Source organism: Enhydra lutris, unplaced genomic scaffold (genome assembly GCF_002288905.1).
Source record: "Enhydra lutris kenyoni isolate GAN:26980312 unplaced genomic scaffold, ASM228890v2 scaffoldscaffold9, whole genome shotgun sequence".
NCBI classification, from domain to species: Eukaryota; Metazoa; Chordata; class Mammalia; order Carnivora; family Mustelidae; genus Enhydra; species Enhydra lutris.
This window is the reverse complement of record NW_019154093.1, coordinates 23,519,070-23,543,346: the sequence shown is the minus strand read 5'-3', so window position 1 is coordinate 23,543,346 and position 24,277 is coordinate 23,519,070. Positions and strand designations below refer to the sequence as shown.

Here is a 24,277-nt window from a genome sequence, read left to right as displayed (position 1 = left end):
TGAGCAGCCCACACCCCAGGAAGACAAGGCAGGACGCCAGCCCGAGTGCCCTGGGCTCTGGAGCCCAACATTTGCCCTGGCCACAGCTCATTCTCATGTGTGCTCTTTCCCGGGCTCACTTCTGCACCCAGAAAGCCTGGAGTTAAGCCTCAGCTCTGTTTCCCTGACAGTCCATGATTTCCAGTCAGGGAAAGGCAGCCTTGGAGAGTGTGAGGTGGCGCCAGGTGAAGGAGCAGTGAGTTTTAGAAATATTGAACTTAGCACTTAGCTTTTATTATTTTTCTCCTTAAAAAAAAAAAATGCACTGTTTTTTTGTTTTAATTTGACTTTTAATTTTAAAGCACTATCCTCTCTTTTCTGTGAGAATCTTTAGTTCAGAGGACCAGCTCGGTCACCCCATTGGTACTATCCCGGGTCCCTTAAACTCCGAGGGGTTAGATGTGGGCTGGCTGACTCTGGCTGTGGGGTCCGCGTGTTGGCCAAGTTTCTCTGCCTGTCCGGCCCCTGCCCAGCATGTGCACACGGCGGGGAAGGCCGTGCCCATGCCCTCGAGCAGCCTGCGTGGAGTCTACGGATTAGACACAGTGTCTGAAGGGGAGCGCCCCGTGGCGGGGCAGAGTGGGCTGCACAAAGGAGGGTGTGTGGGCTTTCAACTGGCTGAGGGAGGGCGCTCCCAGCAGAGCGGGCCTCACTGCTGCTTTCCCCATAAATGGGCAGTGAGGGGCCACCGGAACATGAGGCGTGAATGCGCGGCCACGGAAGCCTAGGGACCTCCCGTACGCCTAGCGCTGTCACCTGCACCACCCCACTGCAATGTCCCTTTTTCCTCCTGAGGGAACTGGACTCACCATGTGCCCCGGAGATGCTGGGAGCGGCTGCCAGCCAGGGCCATGGAACCTGAAGCGTTTGCCATCGTGCCATAAGCCCATCTACCTCCCGAGGATGGCTTCGGGGGAAGTGCAAGGACTCAAGCCAGCTGCGACCCAGAGGCATGGGTGGCTCCTGCTGACACTCTGAAATGCCTTTCTGCGGAGACCATGGCTCTCTTGTGCCGTGGGGCTGTTCTGCTCCCCTCCCCATCTGTGACAGGAAAGCCTCTCTCACTGAACTCTCAGTGTCGCACCGTTGCAGAACCTCCCAGGCCCCCAGGCCCTGCTTACAGGCCCTCCGAGGCTGTGAGATGGGACACTACCCAGCGCTGGAACTGCAGGGAACAAAAGGAGAAGTGCGGGAGTTCTGGATCTCCGGTCAGAGATGTTGGGACCCTGGAGACAGAGTGGCAAGTCCATTAACAGGGTCTGGGGCAGAATGAAAGCCCAGGCAGGAAGTGGGCACGTTTTCCACTCCCTTCTCCCAGATTTGGTTGTGGGATTTTCCACTTGGGGTCTCTCCCTGGTGCAGGCCTCCCTGGCGTCACCCCCCCACCCCGCCAAGGGGGGCAGTGCCCTGCAGTGGAAAGATTTCTGACCAGTCAGGGGACCTCAGTTCTCAGCCCAGCTCCCCGTTGACCTACCTTCTGCAGCCACGCTGGGCCTCAATTTACCTGACAGCTTCTCTTGGACCCCATGGCATTTTAAACCAACACAAGCTCATTTGTCACCATGTCCTCATCCTTCTCCCCAGCTAGCCTGACCAGTCTGATGCACCTCCATCACCCACCCCCAGGATATGGGGCTGGCTGGACCCCCGAGGTCAGTCTCCAGAATATGTATGTGTGTGAGTGACTGGCCGCACCCCCTATCCTTGAGCCTCTAGGATTTGTTCCTCTGCTCTTCATGTTCCATGTGTGACACAGAGACACCCCTTGTGGGCTTGGTGGAGTAGTGGGCCAGCTCAGGCCCCCTGGAGCTCTAGAATCAGACTTGGAGCCTGGTTCCACCGCTGAATGGCTTTGCCAGTGGCTTCACCCTTTTGAGGTATGAAGCGGAGCGACTGCTCGCGTTTCCAGCCATGAGTCCAGGGTCACGTTCGCTAATGCAGGTGACGTGCGGCTTTATTACTATCTCCATTTCTCTGACGAGGGAAGTGCAGTCAGTGGCTGAGTCCACTTTACCTACAGTGGGCAGGAGTATGATTGTCATAAAGAGATCCCCCGGCTGGGATTAGGCGATGTGGCTCTGCCTCCAGTGCATTCTCTGTGGTCTTGGACAGGTCACACCTCTGTCCTGGGCATCATTTTATTCCCTGTAAATGCAGGGCACTGGGAGAAGCGACGATCTGTCAGAGCCACCCACTGCAGGCAGGTAGGTATAACTCTCCCCAAGCTGCCAGTGGGAGCCCCAGCTTGGTTTGACCCAGTACTCTGTGCACCTCAGATGTCTGCCGATAACCATGTGCTCTGTGGCGTCCTGGGAGGGTGGATATGCTGCTTATGAGATGGAAATCCTTCGACGTCTAAGCAGAGCTGGACTCAGAGGCTCTTTTTGGCCAAGTAGGCTTCCAGATGCACCTAATGTTGGTTCTTCTGAAGCTTTCAGTGAGAGCAAGCCAGGAGGCCCCATGGGGCAGCCGTCCTGTGTGGGAAAGTTCATCAGTACCATCAGCGTTAGGACTCCCTCCTTCTCCCACCTTCTACCTGTACCCGCTACCCCGGCCTGTTGGATCCTTTTGGAGTTTGGGGAAGAGAAAAGCCCAACAACCCAAAGAAGGTCAGAGCCCTCAAGCAAGGTCGTTTGTGGTCTGCCTCCTCTGTGACCTTTTGACCAAGTGGGTAAGGAGTTGAAAAGACCATAAAGTCTGTCTTCTCAGCACCTACCTATTGGTCTCCTGTGGAGATGGCAGGGGAGGAGAGAAACTCCTCTTATGGGCGCACTAAACCACAGGGCAGCAAATCCTGTTCCTCCTTGTGGAGCTGGGAACAGGTCTGTCGTCGTCTTAACAGAAGCAGCCGTTTTCGGTGTGGTGCCCTGTTCTCTGCCCCAAGAACGCATCAGGCCTGCTGGGTGCCTCCTTGTGCTGTTGCACACTGTCCCAGGGCCAGAGTCTGGACGCAGATCGAGTGGCAGACAGCTCCAGGCCGAGCAGAGGTAGCAGAGACCCAGAGGATGGCGCTTTGGCTGGATGCGGGTGACCACCAGGAATCGATAGGCTTCTGCCTTCATGGAGGAAACACTTTTTGGCTCACAGAGCTCCTAGCCATGCTAGGGGCTGTGCTGGGGGGGACACGAGTGTTGAGCTGCGTCCCCGCCTGTCTCGAGATCATGGTGGGGTTTTCTCTCTGGGCAACCGGCCAGCCTAGGCCAGCTTTCTCTTGTCCTCAGTGTTCCAAACCTGGGCTCCAAGTCATGGGGGAGACTTCTGAGAAGGCTGTTCCCTCCCCAGACTTCACAGCCCACTCGCCACCTCTCCCTCCCAGCCAGAGAAGTTGCCAGACCAGCCCAGAGCCTCTCAGACCAGCTGTGCGCTCCCGGCCCTTACTACTCATTGGCCATCTGTGTTGAGGTGGCTGCTTGGAGGCGAACTTGTGCCATAGCCACTTCTTCAGGGGCCAGTTACCAGAGTCTGGCAGGGAGTTTCTGAGGGAGGTAGAGAGGTGAGGCACGCGTACTGGCCTGGCCTCTGAACATCAGGGTGCCCAAGCAGCCATAATCTAGGGGCAGGAGACAGCTTGGAATGGCCTTCCAGACCCAGTTTCGAGCATTGGCCCTAAGCAGGGGCCGCCGCTGGCTGAGGTCCCCTGTGGGTGGCAAACACTCTGGGGCTCTTTCCATACCTTTTCTACAGTTAGCCGTCAGGTCAGCTGCTGCTTGCCTCCCCGGCTTACAGGGCCACAGGTGTGGGGGACCTGCCCGGAGACACGCCGCTCTCCCCGAAGGAGCTCCGGATCCTACCAGGGAAGGGCCACGAGAGTTGGAAGGAGGAGGCACTCCCTTCTTGCCAAGAGCTGGGAACCAACAGAAGGCCTTTTGCCCCCTCTTGGCAACTGGACCTCACCCTCGAACCCTCTTCTTCTGTTCTTTTTATTTTTCTTTTTTTGGGGGTTGGCTTTGAATTATCTTATTTTGTTTACATTGCACCCAAGTTTCATGGTACAAAAGACTTGCAGGTGCAAATATGTCCCGCCTTCATTAGCTTCCCCTCCCTTTTTAATTTATGTGATTTCAATTTTCCTTCCCTGTACTGTTAATTAGGGGACCCTCTAATCAGCGCCATTATCACAGTGGTATTCATGTTTAGGAAAGCCGCTAAACAAATGCTTGCAAAATTGCTAAATGGCTAATTAATGTCTGTTAATTAAGAAAATTGCTCATGGTAACAAACCATGCCGTTGCTGGCAGCCGCTAGAAAGACACACACTTGTTGAAATTAGTAGCGTGGCAGGTAGGGGAACATCTGCTCCACAGAGCTCTCCGGAAGTGAGCAGCCCCTCACTTGGCGGAGAAACTCCAGGCCTGTCCTCAGCGGCGCCCCCACCTTCCCGGACGGCTCCCTGCCGTCTTTCCTTGCACACCTCTTCTCTCTGTCTCTGGGCCCACCGCCCAGTACCAGCCCCTCCACCCCGCCCTGGCTCTGTACTGTGTTTTCTGAGCAGGTGGGAGGCTGGGCAGCCTGGCTTTGAGGGAGAAGGCTGACGAAGAGAATCCTACCTGCATCTCGAAGATTCTCTCTCCCTTTCCTCTTTAATGTAACCTCCCCCATCCCCGTGCAGGTTTTGGACTTTTCTCAAAAGCGACTTGCGAGAGTAATGATGGCATGATCTAGGGTAGAGAAGAGTGAATTAGGGTGAGCTCTTTGTCACCAGCCCCCGTGTCCAGCTCTGAACATCCCAAAGGCAGGAAGGAGCTTCCAAGTTGGGCCTTTTGTGCTTTTTGATTGACCTGCAGTAGGAAATACGTTTGACGTGGTGAACCAGTATACACACACACACATGTATAAATGTGAAAAGAAGTGGGTGAAAAGATTTGCCTTTATACACACAGAGCTGTTAGTTTCTATTCTGTTTTTTTATTCCGTTCCAGGTTTTTAGGAAACAATGGTTGCAACCCACTAAATTGATTTCACCATCCACTAATGGGTTGCAACCCACAGTTTGACCCATCCTGTGGTTTGAGTGAATTCACCTACCCATCTCTTCTGGGGGGAGTCAAGGTCAGCATAGCCCAGGGCTTCTGGAGTCCCCTCGGGACCGTGGGTGGCTCACTGCTGGCTAGAGTGGAAAGCCCAGCCCTCCACCCACCCACGCAGCAGTCAGGGGCCTCCAGCCCCATCCCCCTGCCCCTCTGCACATGCCAGCTTGAGTTCTGGGCTACAGGAGTCCAGGCGAGCCTCGGGGCCATCAGGCGTCTCATCCTGGTTTTGCCGTCCACCAGTTGTATGGCTGTGGCCAAGGTCCCTCATCCCTTGAGATCCAGTTTCCTCATGGGTAAAAAGAATGAGAAACCCCACTTCATGGGGCCCTTTAAAAATGAAGGTGAATCAATAAAGTTCACGGCATGGGTTCTCTGTAATCGTAGGTCCTTTTGTTCCCTTGTTTGTTTGATCTCTGGCCCAGCTTGACTCCTCCTGTCCCCGTGCACCCATCAGGCCCCCTCCCCTCAGCAGCGCGGCCCAGGAGCCTGCATCCTGTCTGTGTCCCCCTCCAGACCGGAAGCTCCCCCAAACCAGGGCCTTGCTACGTGTTGCCGTGCTCTCTGAGCCCATCACAACCAGCGTATTTAACATGGCAAACTCCTCTCCAGCCGTAGACGGTGCCCGGGCCCCCCACTCCTGCGTGCTTTGGCAAAGGAGCTGGGTTTTATTTCCCGTCCCCGTAAACCGCCCCGTGAGTGTGTTCATCGGCTTCTCTCCCTCCCGCTCTCTGCGCCCACCGTTGAGCCTGCGACCCAAGCCGCCGCGCACCACCCCGCCAGCCAGAGCCCGCACGCCCGCCCGCCGCCTGCCCTTCGTTTTGGTTTAATTTTTGTTCTTTTAAGCTTCTGCGCTTCTCCATGTGCTGTGATCTATAACCTGCCTCTACTGTCTGGCCTCACAGGGTCCTCCGGGGTCACAGCCCTCGCCGCACGCACAGCCTCCACCTCACAATCCCAGCAGCATGATGGGACCCCACAGTCAGGTAAAAAGCACTGTGGCTCGCCCGCCCGCCGGGGGGCGCGGGGCACGAGGAGGACAGAGCCAGCAGAGGAAAAACAAAAATCAAAAATGTGCTCTAGCCATTGCTTTCGAGTCTTTATGGACAAATGAAATTAAAAAGAAAAAATTTTCACCCCCTCCCCCGCAAAGACAGTCTTCATTCCTTGGACATCACACCCAGCTTGGATCTGAAACCAAAAGAAAAGCAAATATATTTCTGTGACCTTGTCAGCGGCCTTTATGTTTTTGTTTTTTCCTCTCTCACTTTTGGTTTGGTTTTTTGAGTTTGGTTAACCATTTGTTCGTAACCAAAGCTGCATCCCTAGCCTTTCTCTGTGTGCACTCTCGCTACTCCTGCCCATCGCCCCGCACAAGTCAGGGAGCCCGCTGGCCCCTTACCGTTCTCATTGTGTCCCCCCACCCCAAATCCTTGCTCCCCTTCCGCATCCCCTGTGTCAGTGGTTTCTGTGTGTGTGTGCGCGCACGCGCGTGTGTGTCCAGCTCTGTCCGCACACCCGGAACATTTTGTGTATGAGTCCCCTTCTGAGTCGCGATTTTCCCTTCCTGAGAGCAGAGATCTCTTCCTTGGCCCCGCACCACTGTAACGGCTCCTCCCTCCGCGCCCCCTGCCCAGGCCCAGCCGCGCTCTCCGGCCACCCAGAGTAGATGTCCATGGGCACACGCGGAGTCAGGAGCCGCCCGTGCCGGGCGCCTCTGTTGTTCCCTCCACCCAGAGGAAGTTGTGCCCAGAGGGAAGAGGCCACTGGGAGAAAGAGAGTTGGAAAGATGGCTGGTTGTAACAAAACTGGACTTGGTGGCTTGGAGCACAGTCGTGTTTGTCCCTGGGCAGGAGTGCAGGCTGTCACTGAACTACTTCCCTGTAATTGCAGCCTTTTATGTCACCGCGCTACGCAGGCGGCCCCAGGCCCCCGATCAGAATGGGAAACCAGGTACTGTACCTTTTCATGTTCTCTCTCCCCTCACCCAGCCACCCTTGGCCCCCGCTGGACTGTGACGCCAGTCCAAACTTGGGGAAAGGATTTGGAGGTGGAGGGACAGGTTTGAGTGCTGGAGGTAGCTTACAGGCCGGTCCCCGAGGAGGGCCCTTTGTCTGCTCTGTGTTCACGGTACAGCCCCTCTCCCAGCATTGCCTCTACCTCTCCTGGTGGGCTCTGGGCGGCAGAGCAGACCCTGGTGGTTCCTGGAGCCCAGAGGGCAGCAGCAGAAGCAGCCCCAGTGGGAATGCAGGGTTTCAGCTAGTCTAGGGAAGGTGGTAATGCCCCTGCCCCCTCCCTTCCAGGCCCTTCTTGGAAAAGGGTCTTCCTCCTTAATGAAGTTAATTGACAACGTGCATTTTTTTTCCTGGAAGCTTTTGAGAATTGCCAAGGCTGGTAAATATAATCCTGCTATTAAGGGGAGAAATGGCCCGTAGGAATGCTTAGATCAGGAGCCTGGATGCAGCGGAGCAGGACGCTTGTGAGTTTCTAAGCAATGTCTGCCTGTTTCCCAGACCCAACTCAAAACAAGAAAGGATTTGTTCGTGTAATTAGGAAAGTGGTCTGCTTATGGGGAGGGCTTCTCGGCCTGGGGTTGTGTGCCTTATGCTGGCCCATGAGGGTTGGCAGTTCTTAGGTGGTCTGGAGAAATCGGCCCCCGCGCCGCCATCCCTAGTTCAGCCCACCCGGGGGCGGGAGGGGAGCTGGAGAGGTAAAGATAAAATATCTTTTGAGGATCGACAGTTAAAAGAAACTTAAAAAGAAATGTTAGGGAGGTTTCTTTTCATGCTGAAGTATTTTTTTACATAAAATTCTTCGAGTGACCTTGCAGAAACCCTTCAAAAGATGTGACTGCATCACCAGCGCCTCTAGCCCCTGCTGCCTCTGGAGCTTGGGAGTTCTCTTAGCAGCCGGAGTGGCCTTGTTTCTGTTCCCGCAGCACTGCAAGGAAGGCCTCCCTCCAGGTGCTGAGCTGCAGGGCCTAAGGCGAGACCGTCGTAGTCTGGGGCCACCAGATTGTACTGTTAAATTGCCTGTCAGGTTTCCAGTTTTGTTTTGTTTTTTTTCCACCCCCAAAAGTCTTTTGTTTTCTCTTTCTCTGACATGAGGGAGAGAGGTAGATAAGAATCAGACACCCAGCTTTTTGAACAAGGAGGGACCCTTGGGTATGTCCCAGAGGAGGAAGCAGGTCAGAGTGGAGGAGTGGCTTCCCGGAGTCCTGCAGGAAGCCAGGTCAAGTGCGTCTGCAGCTCCCAGCGCAGCACCGTTCCTTGGCCCCTCACCAGCGTTCAGAGTTGTGAATGTGCTGGCCCAGCCACCGCAAGGGTGGCCTCTGCCGTTGCAGGCGTGGGCCCCCACAGCACCTTCTCCCCCTGCCCGGTGCATCCAGGGGCTCTCCTTGGCCCGAACTGGACTCCTCCCCATGGAGGGAACAGATGCTTTCTTATCATCACTGTGGCCTTTTCTCCAGCAATTAGGGGACACAAGAGGAAACATGTATGTTCCTGTTTATCAATTAAGCATGAGCCAGCGCCTTAGAGAGCAAACAGAGAATAATCTGTCCTCTGCACCTCACCTTACAAAACAGTCGGAACCTTCCCGCCAACTGCCCCCCCCCACCCCACATTTGGAAATCTATACCAATTTCCAATTTGCTGTGGACTCAAGAAGTCTTTGCCCTCCAGGGAGGGATGTGCCCCTCTCAGGGGTGTTGCACCTGGGTGGGGGGGGCGGGCGGAGAGTGCCTCAGTTGGCGGTGGAACAGAACCCTCGGCCACCCCAGTGCACTCAGGCCTAGCTGAGGCTCATGGGACCACCTGTGGTAGGGCAGTGGGAAGGGCACTGGGTGGGGGACAAAAAGCTAAGGACTGTTGACGTGTCCTCTGAGCTTTACAAGGCTGTCCTCCCACCTGCCTCCCTGGTGACAGGTTTGGGGCCATATATAGAAGTGAAAGCATTGCTGTTATTCCAGCAAGAGTCGGATGGGTGGGGAACAATGGGGATCAGCGGGGCTGAGAAGAGGAGGACCGGCACCCGGGTTTCTCAGGCAGCCCTCCCGTCCCCGTTCCAGAGGAGTCCCCGCTGGCCCGTGGCTGACGGGGGCAGGCAGCCGGGTGACCGTGCAGACGCTGCTGGGATTTGGCCACTCCCTGGGCAGACGCTTCCTGCACCAGCCCCACAGTGCTGCAGGAGAGCTGCTGGCCTACTTCCCAGAGCCCGAGGGATGGCCCCAGAGCATCGCTTCCCTCGCAGGCTCCGGGAGCGACACAGCCAGCACTTTTAGCTCCATGTATGAGCTGTGCTTTTGCTTCTTCCTTACATTGGAAGGCCTCGGCCTCCTCTGTGTGAGACCCGTTATCTCGGTCACAGCACATCTGCCTTCTCTCGTAGAGGAGGCCGAGGCGGCCCTGTCCCCAGTGCCGGGTCACCCCAGTGAGGGCCAGAGGGAAGTGATTCCCAGACTCCCGCTGAGCCTCCAGGCAGCCCTGCTCTGCTCCCGGGTCCTGACACAGCAGAGTGCGGGGACCCCAAGGAGGAGCTCCCCTTGAGGTCTGTCCATGTCCTCGCTGGGCTACCTGGAGGGGGAGTGATTGCCCGGCTGCCACGGCTGCTCCGTCAGGGTCATAGGTGGGGACAGTCTGTGACCTGGATGGTCCCCTGTCCACCTTGACATCCTGGGGTCCCCCAGACCAGACAGCCTCTGAGGCAGGCCTGCCTTGGTCCTCTCAGGCCCCTATAACTGGGGTCTAGAAATACCCCAAACCCACAAGTGGGCAGACCCAAACCGGTCAAGTGATTCACAGCTGGGGACCTTGGGGAGAGGAAGCAGGGCTGGGAGAAATCGAGAGGTCGGAAGAGCTAAGACCGGGGGCTAGAGAGACAGACTGTGAGCTAGAGGACAGCAGGTCCTTCCAGGTTTGCGTGGCCTCCCATGAGTACCCCCGTGCACTGGACACACACACACACACACACACACACACACACAGCCCATTCTGGAGCTCGGAACAGCACTGAGAACTAGTCTCTCTGCTTACCACCACCCCGTTCTACAGCTGGTTTGGAGGTCCCCACTGGGCCATCCCCCCCGGCCATGCTCAGGACCGGGGGGGCGGGGACGGAGGGGGCGGCTGTCCCAGTCCCAGGGGCCCAGCCTCTGAGAAGCGCTGGCGTCTGCAGAGGGAACAGGTGGTCCGCTTTCCCAGAAGCTTTCCCTCTCAAAGGCAAGGGCCTGTGTTTAAGTCCTGAGGCACAGGGTTCCAGTAGCACACACTTCCCCTCCAGCTCTGCTGCTTGTTTTTTCCTTTTCTTCCCGATTGCTGCTGAAATCGCTTCTGTCCCAAGTCAGTCAGTTTTAGCAGGTCCCCACCGTGAGTGTGCCAGGCGTCCACTTGGGAAGCCCTTGGCACCCTGTCCTCCCCTTCTTCGCAGTAGCCACACCAGCACCTGCCACTTGGAGCAGGCTCTCGGGGGGCAGCTTCTCCTTCAGTCTCCTGCTCGCCCCTCTCTGGGAGGCCTCTTCTTCACCCCTGGGGCCGGAAGGGGGCATTTCATGTGGAGGACGAAGACAGGGAGTTGGGGACTCTGAGCGCTCATCCTGGTTCTGTTAGTAGGTGACTGGGGGCCTTTGAGCCTCTGGACTTCAGTTTCCCCATCCAGACCTCAAAGGCCACCTGCTCCCCTGTACAAAGATCCCTGTGTAGTGATAGGATTTTTAGCTGGGGGGGGGGTCTCCTGGTCCCCACACTTTAGGGGAGGGGATAAGGTGAGTTACATCTCCATAGGTGAAGGAAAGACGGGGTATGGCTTAAACCGCTGGGGCCAGCGTTCGGGAGGGGAGTGTGGGGGGCGTGCTGCCGCTGAGGGGTGTGTGGCTGGGGCGAGGCCAGGATGAGCCCAGGCTCTGGGAGCACAGACCCGTGGAGAGAGCGGGGTGTGTGATGCTTCCTGTCCCACTGCCTGCTGCTTCTGGGGCCCTTCCCTCCAACCCCAGCCAGCGGGTCGGGGGTCCATGTGAGGGGCCCCAGGAGGGTGGCGGTGGGCTAGGCCAGGCAGGCGCATCTCTCTCCAACCCCCAGCCACTCAGCGTGGCTCTCATGTCTCTTTCAGCCTCCGGGAGGAGTTCCTGGGACCCAGCCGCTGCTGCCCAATTCCATGGATCCCACCCGACAACAAGGTAGAGGGCAGGGCAGGGCCACCCGCTGCATGGGGAGTCTGTGCTGTCTGCCCCCACTCCCCGCCTCACAGCTCCCCTACTCTCTCATGCAGGGCACCCCAACATGGGAGGATCAATGCAAAGAATGAACCCTCCCCGAGGCATGGGGCCCATGGGGCCCGGCCCACAGGTAACCCCCTGTCTGTCTGTCCATCTCCCTGTCCATCTGTGTGCACCTGCCTACTTTCCTCCTTCCACAGTCTGTCAGTCGTTCATGTCACTCAGCTCGCAGGGGTGAGGGGAGAGAACATGGCCCAGTCCCCAGCTGCCTGCTCTGCCCACGGCTGGGCTGGTCCCCCACACAGCCAGGAGCAGCCCCCCTTGGTAGGCGGCAGGCCAGATTAAGGGGCCTTCCAGGAAGCTGGGGGAGCGGGGCAGCCAGGTGTCGCCAGATCCTGCCATGGGAGGGTTTTGAAGACTTTGGGAGGTGGAGGGTCTGGTGCCTGAGCAGTGGTGTGGGTTCTCTGGGAATCCCAAAGCCTCCTGGGTAGTGGACTTGAACTGGCTTGGGGTCCCAATTTGTTGTGACCCAAAGGCGGGATGAACAAGGGGCAGTCCTAGCTCTGCCTGCGACTCACCATTTGTCTGTCCTTGGGTGAACCTTTGGACCTTGGTGGGCCCTATTAGGCCTTGGTTTCCCTGTTTGACATGAGGGGATGAGGAGTGTGTCTACACCCGTGGTTCTCAGTGATGCCACCCCAGGGAGAGGAGGCCAGGCTGGCCAGGAACCCTAAAACCCCCTTCAACCCAGAGCCTCAGCCGGTTTCTTGGCCCTGGCTCCAAGCTAAGATTTCTTCTTCTTCTTCTTCTTCTTTTTTTTTTTTTTTAAAGATTTTATTTATTTTTTTTTGACAGAGAGAGATCACAAGTAGGCAGAGAGGCAGAGAGAGAGGAGGAAGCAGGCTCTCCGCTGAGCAGAGAGCCCGATGCGGGGCTCGATCCCAGGACCCTGGGATCATGACCCAAGCCGAAGGCAGAGGCCCCAACCCACTGAGCCACCCAGGCGCCCCCAAGCTAAGATTTCTTCTGACCAGAGAGGTTCCATTGTCAAGAAGGATCCCTCGGAAATCTTCTGGGAGAAGTGCCCTGCCCACCTCTTTGCAGTTATGGCACAGCGGTCAGTCCTTGTGACCCAGCTCCAGGCCCCGCAGGTACAGGCTGGCTCTCACAGGACCACCTGGCAGGGGTCTGACAGGCCGTTCCTATTCTCGAGCTTTCTCACAGTTGCTTCCCACCCTCCAGAGTATTTGAATGTGGCCTTGTTTTCCTCTAGTAGCTGTGGCAGAGGGTTTGCTGATCTGACTAGCTAAAAGAAGCTGCAAGTCTAAATAAGGAGAAGGGAATTTCATTTAGTGAGATCGGGAGGGTTTTGCTGTAGGGTGTTCCTTCCCTTTTCTGCCCTGCCTGGAAGCCTGCTTGTCATCGGGGGGTCCATCCCCCCTAACTCAGTGTGCAGATGTTTGCACTCTCTGGGCCCTTCCCTGGGTTTCCGGTTCCCTCAGGGAGGAGGAGGAGTGCTCTCGCTCCCAGGCTCCCAGACACGTGTCCCGCTGGGAGGGAGAGGGGTCCGCCCACACCCAGAGTCCTCCGCTCCGTCTGGAGCTGTGTTTACAGCACCCCCCCGCCCACTGCCTTCTTCTCGGTGGGGCTGCAAACATCTGTGGCGCTGAAGGATTTTAGGGAGGTCCTTGTCTGCTCTTGGCCCCGTTATCCTACAGTGAAGCAAGCGCACGCCAGTTCCAGCTCTGGTTTTCTTGTTTGTTTGTTTTCTTTCCTGAAATCCCCAGGACTTGTGTTTTCACCAGTTCCTTTTGAGCCCCCAGAGCGGCCCCTTCCAGCCGTGTGGCTGTCTCGAGTGGACCCCAGCTGGGTGGCTCCACTGAGGAACTTGTGGGAGGGGCCGCGGGGTCTGAAGCAGAGTGTTGCCTCCCCTGAGTGGGGAACCTGTAGGTTCCCCAGCTGCACTTCAGAGAGACTCTTGGGGCGGATAAGCAGTGACCTTGGACTTCCACAAAGTCCTGGGGACTTTGGGGGCGCCAGAGGTTGGAGTGGGAAGGCCCCCGCCCGCCCCTCTGGGTACTTGGAGGCTTAGCAGCCGCATCTGTAAAATGGGCAGGAGACCAGCACTGGCCATGTAGGAGTGCGCGAGGGGAGTCTCAAGTTCTCGGCCTGACGCTTGGCATCAGGTTCTCCTCGTGAGCAATGTATGTCTTCCAGTGGGGGGCTTCCATTCAGTCGTTCAGGACTCTCATTGCCTGTGTTTGATGATTGCCTTGAGCGGGGTGTGCTTTTGGTTTTTAAAATTTTTCCTGGCCAAGGCCCTACGTTAGCAGTTCATTAAGCCTGTAGTAATCCTGAGGTTCTGGGAGCTGGGAATGGATGGCAGCAGACTGACCGAGAGCAGAATACTCTCTAAGTGTAGGACTTCGTCTTGGCTTAGCAGGTGTCTCCTCCCGTCAGAATCCCCAACCAGCAGTCCGGCATACTCTTATGGCATGCTTTAAAGAGGGGAGGCTCCTAAAGGCTGAGGTCTTACCAGACAAGGCCTCTTGTATCCAGCCAAGCGGTGTGCAAGGGCAGAGCTCTCCTGTAGGCCCTGGGAGGGGTGACCCAGAGGGGTTGGAGAAACCAGCCCAGGGATGAGGCCAGTTCACTCATCCCACCTCCACCAACCTCAGGGGCTCTGGAAATGTCTCCCTTGTTCTTTATTTGACTTCATTGTATTGACAGAGAGACTCTAAAGTGCTTTGCCCGTGTCTCCTGTACCCATCCGGGTAGAGTGCAATCTTAAATTCCAGGGCTAAATCTCCCTTAGAACAACCCAGAATGTCTGCCCCTACTCCTCACTGGGGACAGAAGGGGCTGGCCTGGTGTGGGGCAGGTTTTGGGGTCAGCCAGGAACAGGTACAACAGAGCCTAGAAGTTTGGACCACAAGGCTGAGGGTAGGACCTCCCTACCTCCTGCTCCCAGGCCTTTCTGTCTGTCCCCATTGGTGTACTCTTGCTCACTCCTAATGGACAGGAGAGGGATGAACTCAGAGCTTAGTGCTGGAAAACAGGGCTGCAGCCGCAGCTCAGCCCAGGACTTGTTGGGCCTCTAGTCCCTCATCTGCAAAATGGGCAGCCAGGCGATCACCTGACAGGGTCCACCATAGGCCTGGTAGGAACAGCATGAGCTGCCTGCAGGGTGTTCCACAGACCCCACTCCTTCCCCAGAACACTGGCTCAAGGGGGCAGAGCAGGCAGTGCTATCTCTGCCACAGCCTGGGCTCTTAGAAGAGGAGGCCAGCCCCTTTGGGCAGCCTTGGTAAGCACCACTGTATACACAGTGCCATGATGAGAGCAGGCACAAAGGTGGGAAAACCATCAACCTATTAGTCCAAGTAGGGAGTAAGATTGCTAATTGCCAGTGACGACTCCGGCTTTCCGAACAAAGAAGAGCTACAGTGTAGTCTTGGGGCTGCTTTATAGATTTCAAAGCCAGACGGAATGATATTTGCCCTTTCTGAGCCTGTGTTGGGTTTTAGCCTAAATGTCACAACGGACCTAGCAGACCAAGCATTGCCCTTTTCCCCGAGTGTCTCAGACAGATTTTACTCTGGTTTGGTGCAATGGCCTGTGCCAAAAAGGAGGTAATACATACCCACTTAGTTACAGTCTTTCTTTGAAGAATTGTGTCAGTGTCTGATAGGAGTGTTTTGGCTAAGTTTTTCAGAAGGGAGTCCCGTTGGGGGGAAGCTAGAACTGCACATGCTTCTGCTCCTGTGGATGGAACCGCGGGCCCCCTCTGAGATGCTGTGGCCCGTAGATCCCTGGGTGCCGATGACCAGCGGTTCTGCTATTCAGCCGGGGATGGAGTCTGCGCAGGCGGGCATCAGATCGCCATCTTAGCTTGTCCGTGTTTGAGAAAGTTCGCGTAAAGGATAAACCCTGATCTCTAGGACCACTCCTTATGCCACCTGAAAGAAATCACGTCTCTCTGTTGGTCCAGGACAGCCCAGCTCTTTCTTGGTTCCTACTTGTGGCTTCTGAGCAGCAGCCCCAGCAATAGAGGAAGGATCATAAACCTGGCCAGAGCAGCTGGGGGCTGGGTGGGGAGAAATTGGGGCCCCTAAAGCACTTTACCAGGGGGCCCCATAGAGGCCCCTAGGCCCCACATGATGTGGGAAATGGAGGACAGGACCGTGCTGCCCAGGAAGCTGCCCAGACGGTGCGTCCGAAAGACTAGAATATTCTTTCCCTACTTTGAAGATAGTGCTGGGAGGGCTGTGGGCAGCCCCAAGAAGGAGGAGCCCCTCGGACTGGGAGCTGCAGGGAGCAGGAGCAGGCTCCAGCAACTGCCAGCTGCCCGGCACTTTCCTGTGTCCAGCCACAGTCCCCAGCAGGGGGCCCTTCATTATTCCCGACAGCTGGCCAGACCCCTCTGCCCAGGGTCCGGGGTGCCCGAGTGGTGACAAGGGGGTGGGGTGGGAAGTCAGGGACCACCGCCATGCCATGAACGTGGCCAGCCCCATGTCGCACCAGGGGTCCCTCCCCTCGTGCGTCTAGCTGCCCCTGTCACTGAAGAGCCATGCAGATGGCGGAGGAGTTGGGGGGCATCTGGCTGGTGGTCACCTTGCTGTCCGGCGCTATGGACAGGCGGACACGGAGGGAAGAGAACCATTTCCGTGGAGTGTCTGAAACCATGCTTCCAAGCCCTCTCTGAAAAGGCTGCTGTTTGTGCTTTGAGAACTTCCCCCCAAAGTTGACATTCAGCTCTCCTTTCACCCCTGACTTAGCATGCACCCCTGGGCAAATCTGTGGTCCCTCCAGCCCTCTAGCCTACTGTCTTTGCATCGGGAGGGCATACGTGGCCCTCCAGGGTCTGTGCCTCTGGCAGGGAGGACCTGGTGGGCAGCCTCCCTCTCGGGAAGCAGCCGTGCTGCTATTAGGGAGACTCTGGAAGGTGAGATCGAAGTGGGAACAGCTACTGGTGCCCCAGAGCCTCCGAGGGGGCAGTACACTGCACGGGCGGGTGTGTTCCAGGAGCGAGCCTCTGGCTTGTCATCCCCTGTCGCCCTGTCTGTGTGCTGCAGCAGCCCAAGCTCCACCAGCCCCCAGGCTGGCCTTCCTCTTGCTCCTCGGTGGGCAGGAGAGACAGCAGGCTGCGGCCGGAGGCCCTGGGAGGGGTGTCTTTCTACCGTGGGAGAGTGGGCTGCCTGGGGAGGGGGCAGGATCCCTGTCCTGAAGCGGCAGAAGTGAGGCCGAAGTTTGTGGAGGGTTTAGTCGCTGCACGTGGGGCTTAGGAGGACCCTTGAAGACCCGAGGTTCTGTGATGCTTAAGACAGCATTAAGGGCTTTGGTGTTCGTTCTGCTGCTAACATCCCAAATCAGAGCACACCTCGGAGAGCTAACAGAGCACTTCAAAGCCGTCGTTCCATTTGATCCTCACGGGCCTGTAGGGCTGGGGGCTCTCTGCCCCTCAGCATTTTCATCTTTCAGGCGGGGACCTCAATGGGGCTGTGATCGCATACGTGCGCCGAGCCGGGGCTAGCCCTCCTGGGCTCTGACCTCACGTCTGTGGCTCCGCCTGCCAGCCTGTGCCACCGTGGATTGAGAGGGCCCGGCTCCTGCATGGGGTCCCTCTGTGGCCACCCACTCTGCCTCCTCAACCCCAGCGCTCGCTCCCTGCCAGTCAGCCCCAGGCCGTTCCCGTTACTATCTCCGCGCTGTGGCTCTACTCTTTCAGACTCCGAGCCGCTGTCAGGTGGACCAGGCAGAGGAGGTGGGCCCACGGCTATGAGGTTCAGGAGCCTGACCTTGGCTGAAGAGACCACCACCAGCGTGACGTTGGCTCTGAGTTGTCACCAGATGCGTGGTGGGGACAGTGCTGACCCAGAGGCTTGCGGATCCGCCTTTAAACCCCAGCTGAGTCACTGGCTTACTGACATTGGACAGATCTTTCTCCCCTCAGATCCTTGGTCTCCTGTTCTCTAAAATGGGAGCAATGCTAGCTTCGGGGTGTTGTTTATTCTAAGGACAAGCCAGAGACTGTGTAAAATGTGTTATGTGCTCAGCTGCTGCCATCAAATTTCCACCAATATTACTTCGTTCAGATACTACAAAGGCAGAGCTTCAAGCGTCAACCAGGCTAATCTTTCTCTCTATCCCTTTACTTATTCACTCCTTCATTGGTTCAGCACCGAGTCTGTGACGGCTGGTGTGGGGGTGACGCATGCACGGAGCTCATTCAGATACAACCCCCACCTTCAGCAGGTACTCAGAGCCCAGTGGGAGAGACACGTGGCCAGGATCATAGCCCGGTGTGGCAGGGGTCAGGGGATTGCCGCACATTATGGGGGTGAGCAGTTAACCCCAAGAGATGTCCAGGGAAGGCTTTACCGAGGAGGTGCTCTTCAGGCTGGTTCTGGAAGATGTGTAGGAGCCCAAGTGGAGAAAGGAAGCAAGGCATTTCTTCAGCAAAGAAAATAGCACTGAAAGTGGGGAGTCAGGGTGGCCGTGACTAGAGGTTCTTGATCCCGGCACTCTCATCACTCACCACAGTCTGCCTTGGGGGTTTGTACTGAGCTGAGGAGGGACTCTTTCCTCAAACATAATTGGTGACCCCTCCCACCTCGAGCGTTTCTTCCTGCTTCTCCAGCACCGTGTATTTCAAGGGCCCCATAGGCTGACCCCTGAATCAGGCAGCCTGATCCAGGGGTTGGGGGACAAACCAAGGGTGGGGGGCAGTGTCTCTATGTCCTGGACCGTGGGGACAGCCACCGGCCAGGCCTTTCAGGATTCCTTCCCCTTCCACATTCAGACCCAGCCACCACCCCCAGGCCCAGAATTTCTGAGCTGGGCAGTATTCCCCAGTCAGTTCTGTTACAAGTCCATTCCGTCCCCCACCCCCAGACCTGAGATGTGAGGGCTTGCCGGACATCCCCACGCTTTTGAGAGAACCATCCCGAAGCCTCCCTCTGTGCTGGCTTGTCATTGTGGTCCCATCACGTGGTCCCCACCCCCTCACCTTTTTTTAACAAATACATTGTTTTTTTCCTCATCAGATCCTTTCCACAGACTAATCCTCTTGCTTATATTCTGTTTGTCTTTCCTCCCCCTCTCCTCCCTCCGGTTCCCCTTCTCCTTCTCATAGACTGACCCTTGGTTATCGTTGCAGAATTACGGCAGCGGCATGAGACCACCGCCCAACTCCCTCGGCCCCGCCATGCCCGGGATTAACATGTAAGGCACAGCTGACCCTGCTGTTGGCTCAGAGCCCGAGGCTCACCCACCCTCTGGCACCCCCAAGACACTGGTGGACAGGGGCATGCAGGGCACCTCTCTGGCCCTCAGTCCCTTAGCAGTGGTGTGGGCTTGTTGGCCGTACTGCTGCGTGTCTGCACTCGGTGTGGCTTGGAGCCTACTGCGGCCCTGCCCACCCACTCTTCCGAACAACCCCGGGAGCTGGTGGTTATCAGCACCCTCCACTTACAGACGGGGGAAACTGAGGCCCAGAGAGGTGATATAACTTGCCCAGGCTCACACGACTCTAAGGGACGGTCGAGATTTGAACCCCTGTACTGTACCGGTGACCACCAACTGCTTTAGTCCTTAACCCTCCCCCCCACCTTGCAGGGAGAGAGCCCCGTGAGAATCTGTGCGCTCCCTTCCTGGGAAAATGCGCACGCACAGGAAATCTTAGATACGCTACACATTTTCTGTGTCATTCATAGAAGCTTGTAGGCTTCCACCCACGGAGCTGCCCATTGCACCCCGAGAGCCAGGTGGTGCGTAAGACCCTAGGCCCGTGTAGAGGACCTCCTGTTAGTGATGTCAGCCCGCTCGTTCTGTCCCTGCTGGCACTACCCCCATGGGCTTGATAAGACCTTGTTCATTGTCATAATTTTCTCTCTCTCCCTCTCTCAGGGGCCCGGGAGCTGGCAGACCCTGGCCAAATCCTAACAGTGCTAACTCAGTGAGTACCCAGGTGGGATGGGATGGTGTGTGCCAGGGAGGGGCTTCTGGGGTCTGGGGTAGTCTGGCCCCAGGTCAGAGGTGTCATCAGAGGCGGGGATGGAGCAAGACTCCCCCACCCCCATCCCCCAGTGCTGCAGGGAGGAGTGCCGCTGTTAAGTGGAGGTGTGGGAGGACCACGCTGGGGCCTTCCAGGGTTCGGGCCCAGCCCAGCCTGCTGCTCTGCAGGAGCCCTGACGGGTGAGCTGAGGGCTTGCTTAGAGAGCGCTGTCCCCTGGTGATCCTCTTCCCTGACAGGGCTGGCTGCCTGCACTCAGAGGGCAGAGCTGGGAGAGGGCACCACACAGAAGGCCAGGGGTCTGGGGAGAAGCTCTCACTTTCCCGTCCAGAACGGGAGGCTCTCCCATGTCCGCGCCCCCTGCCAGCTCCCTGCCAGCTCCCTGCCAGGGCTCTCAGGATCAGTTCAGTGTGGGAACCGAGCTTTGTTCACACAGCTGGTCCCCCAAGGGAGACTAACCAGGGAGGCCCACCGCCTCTCCCCACAAGATGGGGTGCGTCTCTGGGTGGACTGGGGAGCCCAAGGGCACCTGAGTATTTGAGGAAGTGACTCAGATCATGGTTCCCCCACCTCTTGTTTCTAGATCCCATATTCCTCCTCATCACCTGGTACCTATGTGGTAAGTGTGGGGGTAGGGCACTGCATGTCTGACCACACATGACTGATATGCATAAGATCTTCTCCCAGGGTCCCCGTCTCTTTCCCCTTCAAAACACATTCATAGCACATGTTCCAAACTGTGCTAGGACCTACTATCGCTATTCAGGTTTCTGTACCTTCCGGTGGCCTGAAAGTTCCCCCAACAAGACCTAGAGTTGGGTCCCCATCTTGGGGGCTGATCAGTGGCCCAGCTGGTTTCTACCACAGGCATCTGGTTCCACCCACTGGTGTGTGTTTGTGTACGCATGCACACGCACGGCTGCCTCTGGGTTTGAAGAAAGGACTGGGGTGGGTATCGGGTGGGGGGAGCCCAAGTCCAGCCCCCCCAAGGCTTAAGCACTCGGGCTCTCCTTGAGCTTTATCGATAAAGAACTGAATACTGGGCCGGGCCCTGCGTGAGCCCTTGTCTTTGATGTCACTGGAGTTCAGTGGCTTCTCCCCACCTGTATCATTGCCATGGGTTTTTGATGGCCATTTTAAATCTCATTTCCAGGGACCTCCTGGCGGTGGTGGTCCCCCAGGAACACCCATCATGCCTAGTCCTGCAGGTAAGAAGGCTTGGGGAGAGGGTGCCATTGCGGGAGCAAGGGGTCCTGAAGGGGCCCAAGTTCACGCCCAAAGCTTACCAGCCATGCCTCCTGAGCAGCATTTACCCTACCAGGTATCTTAATGGCAGGGATTTAGGGGATGGAGGCCCCTTGTGCCACTCACCTGCCCTGTGGCCTCAGCTAGGCTACTCCTCTCTGGTTCAAGGATGGGGCAGAGTGGGGAGATCCAGGAACGAGGGGTCTCGCTGTCCTCAGCTCACACCAGTTGGTGAGCACCTGTCCTGGCTGTGCCTATCTCTAGGTGACTAAAAAGGGGCTTTGGAATTCTGGCATCCTGGGACCAGGACCATGTAACATGATGCCTCAAGTTCCCAGTGCTCTTGGCTTCTGGTCCTCTCTATAGGAGATCGCTTCTCTCTCTTTCCTGGATCGGAAGAGGGCATGCGTGAGCACCTGCGGGCATGCACACACATGCATACACACAGAGCATCACGTTTTGTGTTTCTCTTCCAGCTGAGACTAACACACTACCATCTAGAAGGAATTCTGCCATAGTCGTTACCTACCCAGAGAATAAGAAGGGGGAGGTAGCTGGATTTCTGCCCGAGCAATGGGGGGCCTGTTCCTGATAGAAACGTGTTAGCTGATTTTCTAAGGAGACTTTGCCACTTAATTGGGGGAGATGGAGGGGTCCCTCTGTCCCCAGACTCCTCGGCCCCCAGTAGCAGGGGAGCCGTTCGGCTGCAGTGGCGGAGCTGGCGGCTGTGATGTTCTGGCTCCCACTCCTGCTCCCTTTTTCTGCTGCTGCATTTTGATGAGCTGCGTGACCTACATTCAGACTGGGTCACATTAAACCACTCCATATGGTGATGCGTCTCCAGCCCCATCCTTGCCTCTCCCTCCTGCCCCATCAGCGTGGCAAGGTGGCCCCTGGGTAATTTGTGGCGTTTCTCTCCCCGATTTGATTAAAGCTGCTGGGCGGGATTGGGAGGAGAGCGCAGGTGGCTGTCCCCGTGTGGTCCCCAGCAGTGTCTGGGGACCAGATTGGGTTTGGGGTGGGGAGATGAGAATGCAGACCTGCCGCCCCGCCTTTGCCACATTCACGCTGCTGTCCAGACAGGCATCCTGGAATTCTTCGTTTCAGGGTTGAGTGGTTTTCACAGTTGAATTTTCTGTGATTAAAAACTTTGTGAATCTTCATTAAATACAAATTAGCCAGAAAATGGTGGTACTTAGAGGAGATTTTAGGTGATAAAATACAAAAGAATGAGTTCAAGTGCCACGAGTTTGTTTTAATTAAGAAATGAATTAATCACCGCGACTTGTGGGTTTCCACTGTTCTACAGATTCAACAAATTCCAGTGACAACATCTACACAATGATTAATCCAGTGCCGCCTGGAGGCAGCCGGTCCAACGTAAGTCCGCTTTCTAATAATTTACATATCAGATACCATAACAAATCATAATTAACTTCATCAGCTGAGGGGAAAGCAAGTTTAATTGATTTCAGCCATTTGTTACCAAAGATGAATAAAATAAACCGTCAGAAAACTGATTAACTCTTGGGGAACTCGGTTCCCATTTCGTAGCTGGGAGAGACTGGGGATGGCGTGATACCCTCCCGTCCAGTCAGAGTTGGGTGCCCGGCCTCACTGTGGGGGTGCCTGCCACTCCTGGTAGGGTGTCCATGAGGAAAAGCTCTGGGTGGTCCTGGGTCCCACCCTGCCCTGCTGATGGGCTGGGCCGCCCTGGGCAGTCTGTCACCCTCCCGGGTCTGGAGCCCATCAGCTGACCCGCCTGCCCTGTGCCTCCAGCCCCTTTGGGAGCCCCATGACCCTTGCACCTTGCGGCTTCTAGGCCTCTCCTCCTGTCATTGCCTGGCTGAGAAGCCACTCCCTCCCTCTGGGCTTCACCAGGTCCCAACCCTCAGCGATGTCGCAGCTCAAATTCCACTTTGTCTGATTGCTGCTCACCCACCCCCTCCATGTCCTCTGTCCTGTGCCCAGTGGCCCTTTGACTCTGCAGCTGTGGCCTGTCTCCGTCTCCCAGCTGGGAGCTCCCTGAGGAGAAGGCTGGTCTGACTCACCGTGGCACAGAGCCCTTCTGCACCAGGCGGGGGAGGTGAATCACGCTGGCCTTGGCTCCCGGAGCGTGTCTGGAAAGGAGACTGCGGGGGGACAGAAAGAATGGTCTGCACTGCAGAGCCGGAGGATGGGCTTGGGGCCCCCCAGTTATTCTGGCCTGTTGAGGTGCTTCGTTTGGTTTTGTGGGTTTGGGGTCCTGATGTGACATCTGAATCCCCACAGGGCTAAAACACCCATCGGGGGGCTGCCCCGTGCTGCACACTGCACGTGTTCAGTCCTCTAGCAGCCTCCGAAGTGAGCGTCTCTGGAGGCCTCCTGGGTGCGGTGAGGGACTGAACCCGAACATCATTTTGACCAGGAAGCCTGGGAACCCCACTCCTTCACCCTTGCTCCACCATCCCTGTCCCTCTCCTGGGCAGCCGGCACCCCTGTGACCCCTGCTTCTTATTAGGCTGACCACCCATCAGGTTTTCGCACTAAAAGCTCGACGTCCTGGGACACCGAGTGTTTCAGGGTTTTGGCGGTGGAGGCGGGAGTTTAGGGGGAAGAGAGTAGGGCTCTTACAGCAAACCCTGGAGCCAGGGCCTGAGCTCGCCGGGCTTTGCGTCAGCTGGAAGTGGCGCAGGGAACCATCCTGCCGCTGCTGCCGCCGCCCGCATCGGGGGCCTGCGGCTCCTAGTGGACCGTTGGCACCATGGCCCTCCGGGGGCTGCGGGTCAAGCACACAGGGGCCTGGACGGGGTCTGCCTGGGCTGCGCCCGCGGGTCCATGACTGTTGTGCTCTGTGTCGAGATGGTACAGGCCTCATTTTCCCCGCTGTGAGTACCAGGGCCATGGTTTCGGAGGTGAGAGGCTGGAAAGGAGAAGGATGGTGACCCCGACCACCCCAGAACAGCGGGCACTGGGCAGAAGGACACACGGCGGCTGCGGCGGGGGGTGCGGATCATGGCCAAGGCCATGGGGATGGCGGGCAGAAGAGAAGGAGGAAGGGGGCAGGGAGGCCCTGGCATGCGAGACCTGAGAGGTGCCCCGGTGCAGTCATGGAGAGTGGCCACCCGAATCGTTAGGGCAGAGCCCTCGGACATGTCCACCACCGCTGCCAGGCCGAGCCCTCTGTGGCCCCGGGGACCGAGGTGGCCCCATTTCCAGGCCCAGAGGCCCCGCCTATGTGTCAGCAGAAGGGGGAGTTTCCAGTCAGGCGGATTCTGTTGGCTCTCGCCAGCCATCAGGGGACCTTCCCACAGTCTGTCAGGTGGTGCCTCATGTCGTGGTGACAAAAACCTGTCCCCTGGCTGTTTGGTACTTGGACTCCAGAGCTGGATGGGGCTTCACATCGGCATGTTGGGTTCTGCAACGATTTTAATGAAACTACAGAAAACAGATCAAAGATGGCTCTCCTCTTGTCCAGATGCAAGCTAGGCTTGGCCCTTCTCTCTGCGGATTTGGCAGACAGCTCGCAGTTAATTTGGCCCATTTCATCTGGTGTAGGAGCTTCTTACCTGTTAACTGTCCCGCACACCTTGTCCCTGGCACTGCTGCCAAAGGGTATGGCTTGCCTGCCTGTGAGAGCGGGCATGGAAGGTTTGGCTCACCTGTCAGTCTCCTTGAGATGTGCAGATACGGCGAACGAGACTTCGGACTTTGTCAAGTTGGAGGCCCCGACACAAGCCCGCACGGTGGCTGGCATTACTG

The 24,277-nt window shown here is 57.0% G+C and overlaps 1 protein-coding gene across 6 annotated transcripts in view; it reads left to right on the top strand.

Moving 5' to 3' along the window:
* Window positions 1-24,277, top strand: part of LOC111143599 (single stranded DNA binding protein 3) — a 161,379-nt gene that overhangs the window by 129,993 nt on the left and 7,109 nt on the right. For 2 of the 6 annotated variants that reach the window (XM_022497430.1, XM_022497433.1), the window contains 8 exons: window positions 6,960-7,019; window positions 11,172-11,238; window positions 11,331-11,407; window positions 18,437-18,501; window positions 19,186-19,234; window positions 19,875-19,910; window positions 20,445-20,499; window positions 21,846-21,916. In XM_022497430.1, the coding sequence (XP_022353138.1) occupies window positions 6,960-7,019; window positions 11,172-11,238; window positions 11,331-11,407; window positions 18,437-18,501; window positions 19,186-19,234; window positions 19,875-19,910; window positions 20,445-20,499; window positions 21,846-21,916 (480 nt within the window). Of the gene's footprint in view, window positions 1-5,971; window positions 6,053-6,959; window positions 7,020-11,171; window positions 11,239-11,330; window positions 11,408-18,412; window positions 18,502-19,185; window positions 19,235-19,874; window positions 19,911-20,444; window positions 20,500-21,845; window positions 21,917-24,277 lie in introns of all 6 variants that reach the window. The other 4 variants (XM_022497432.1, XM_022497429.1, XM_022497428.1 and 1 more) reach the window with 3 other exon arrangements.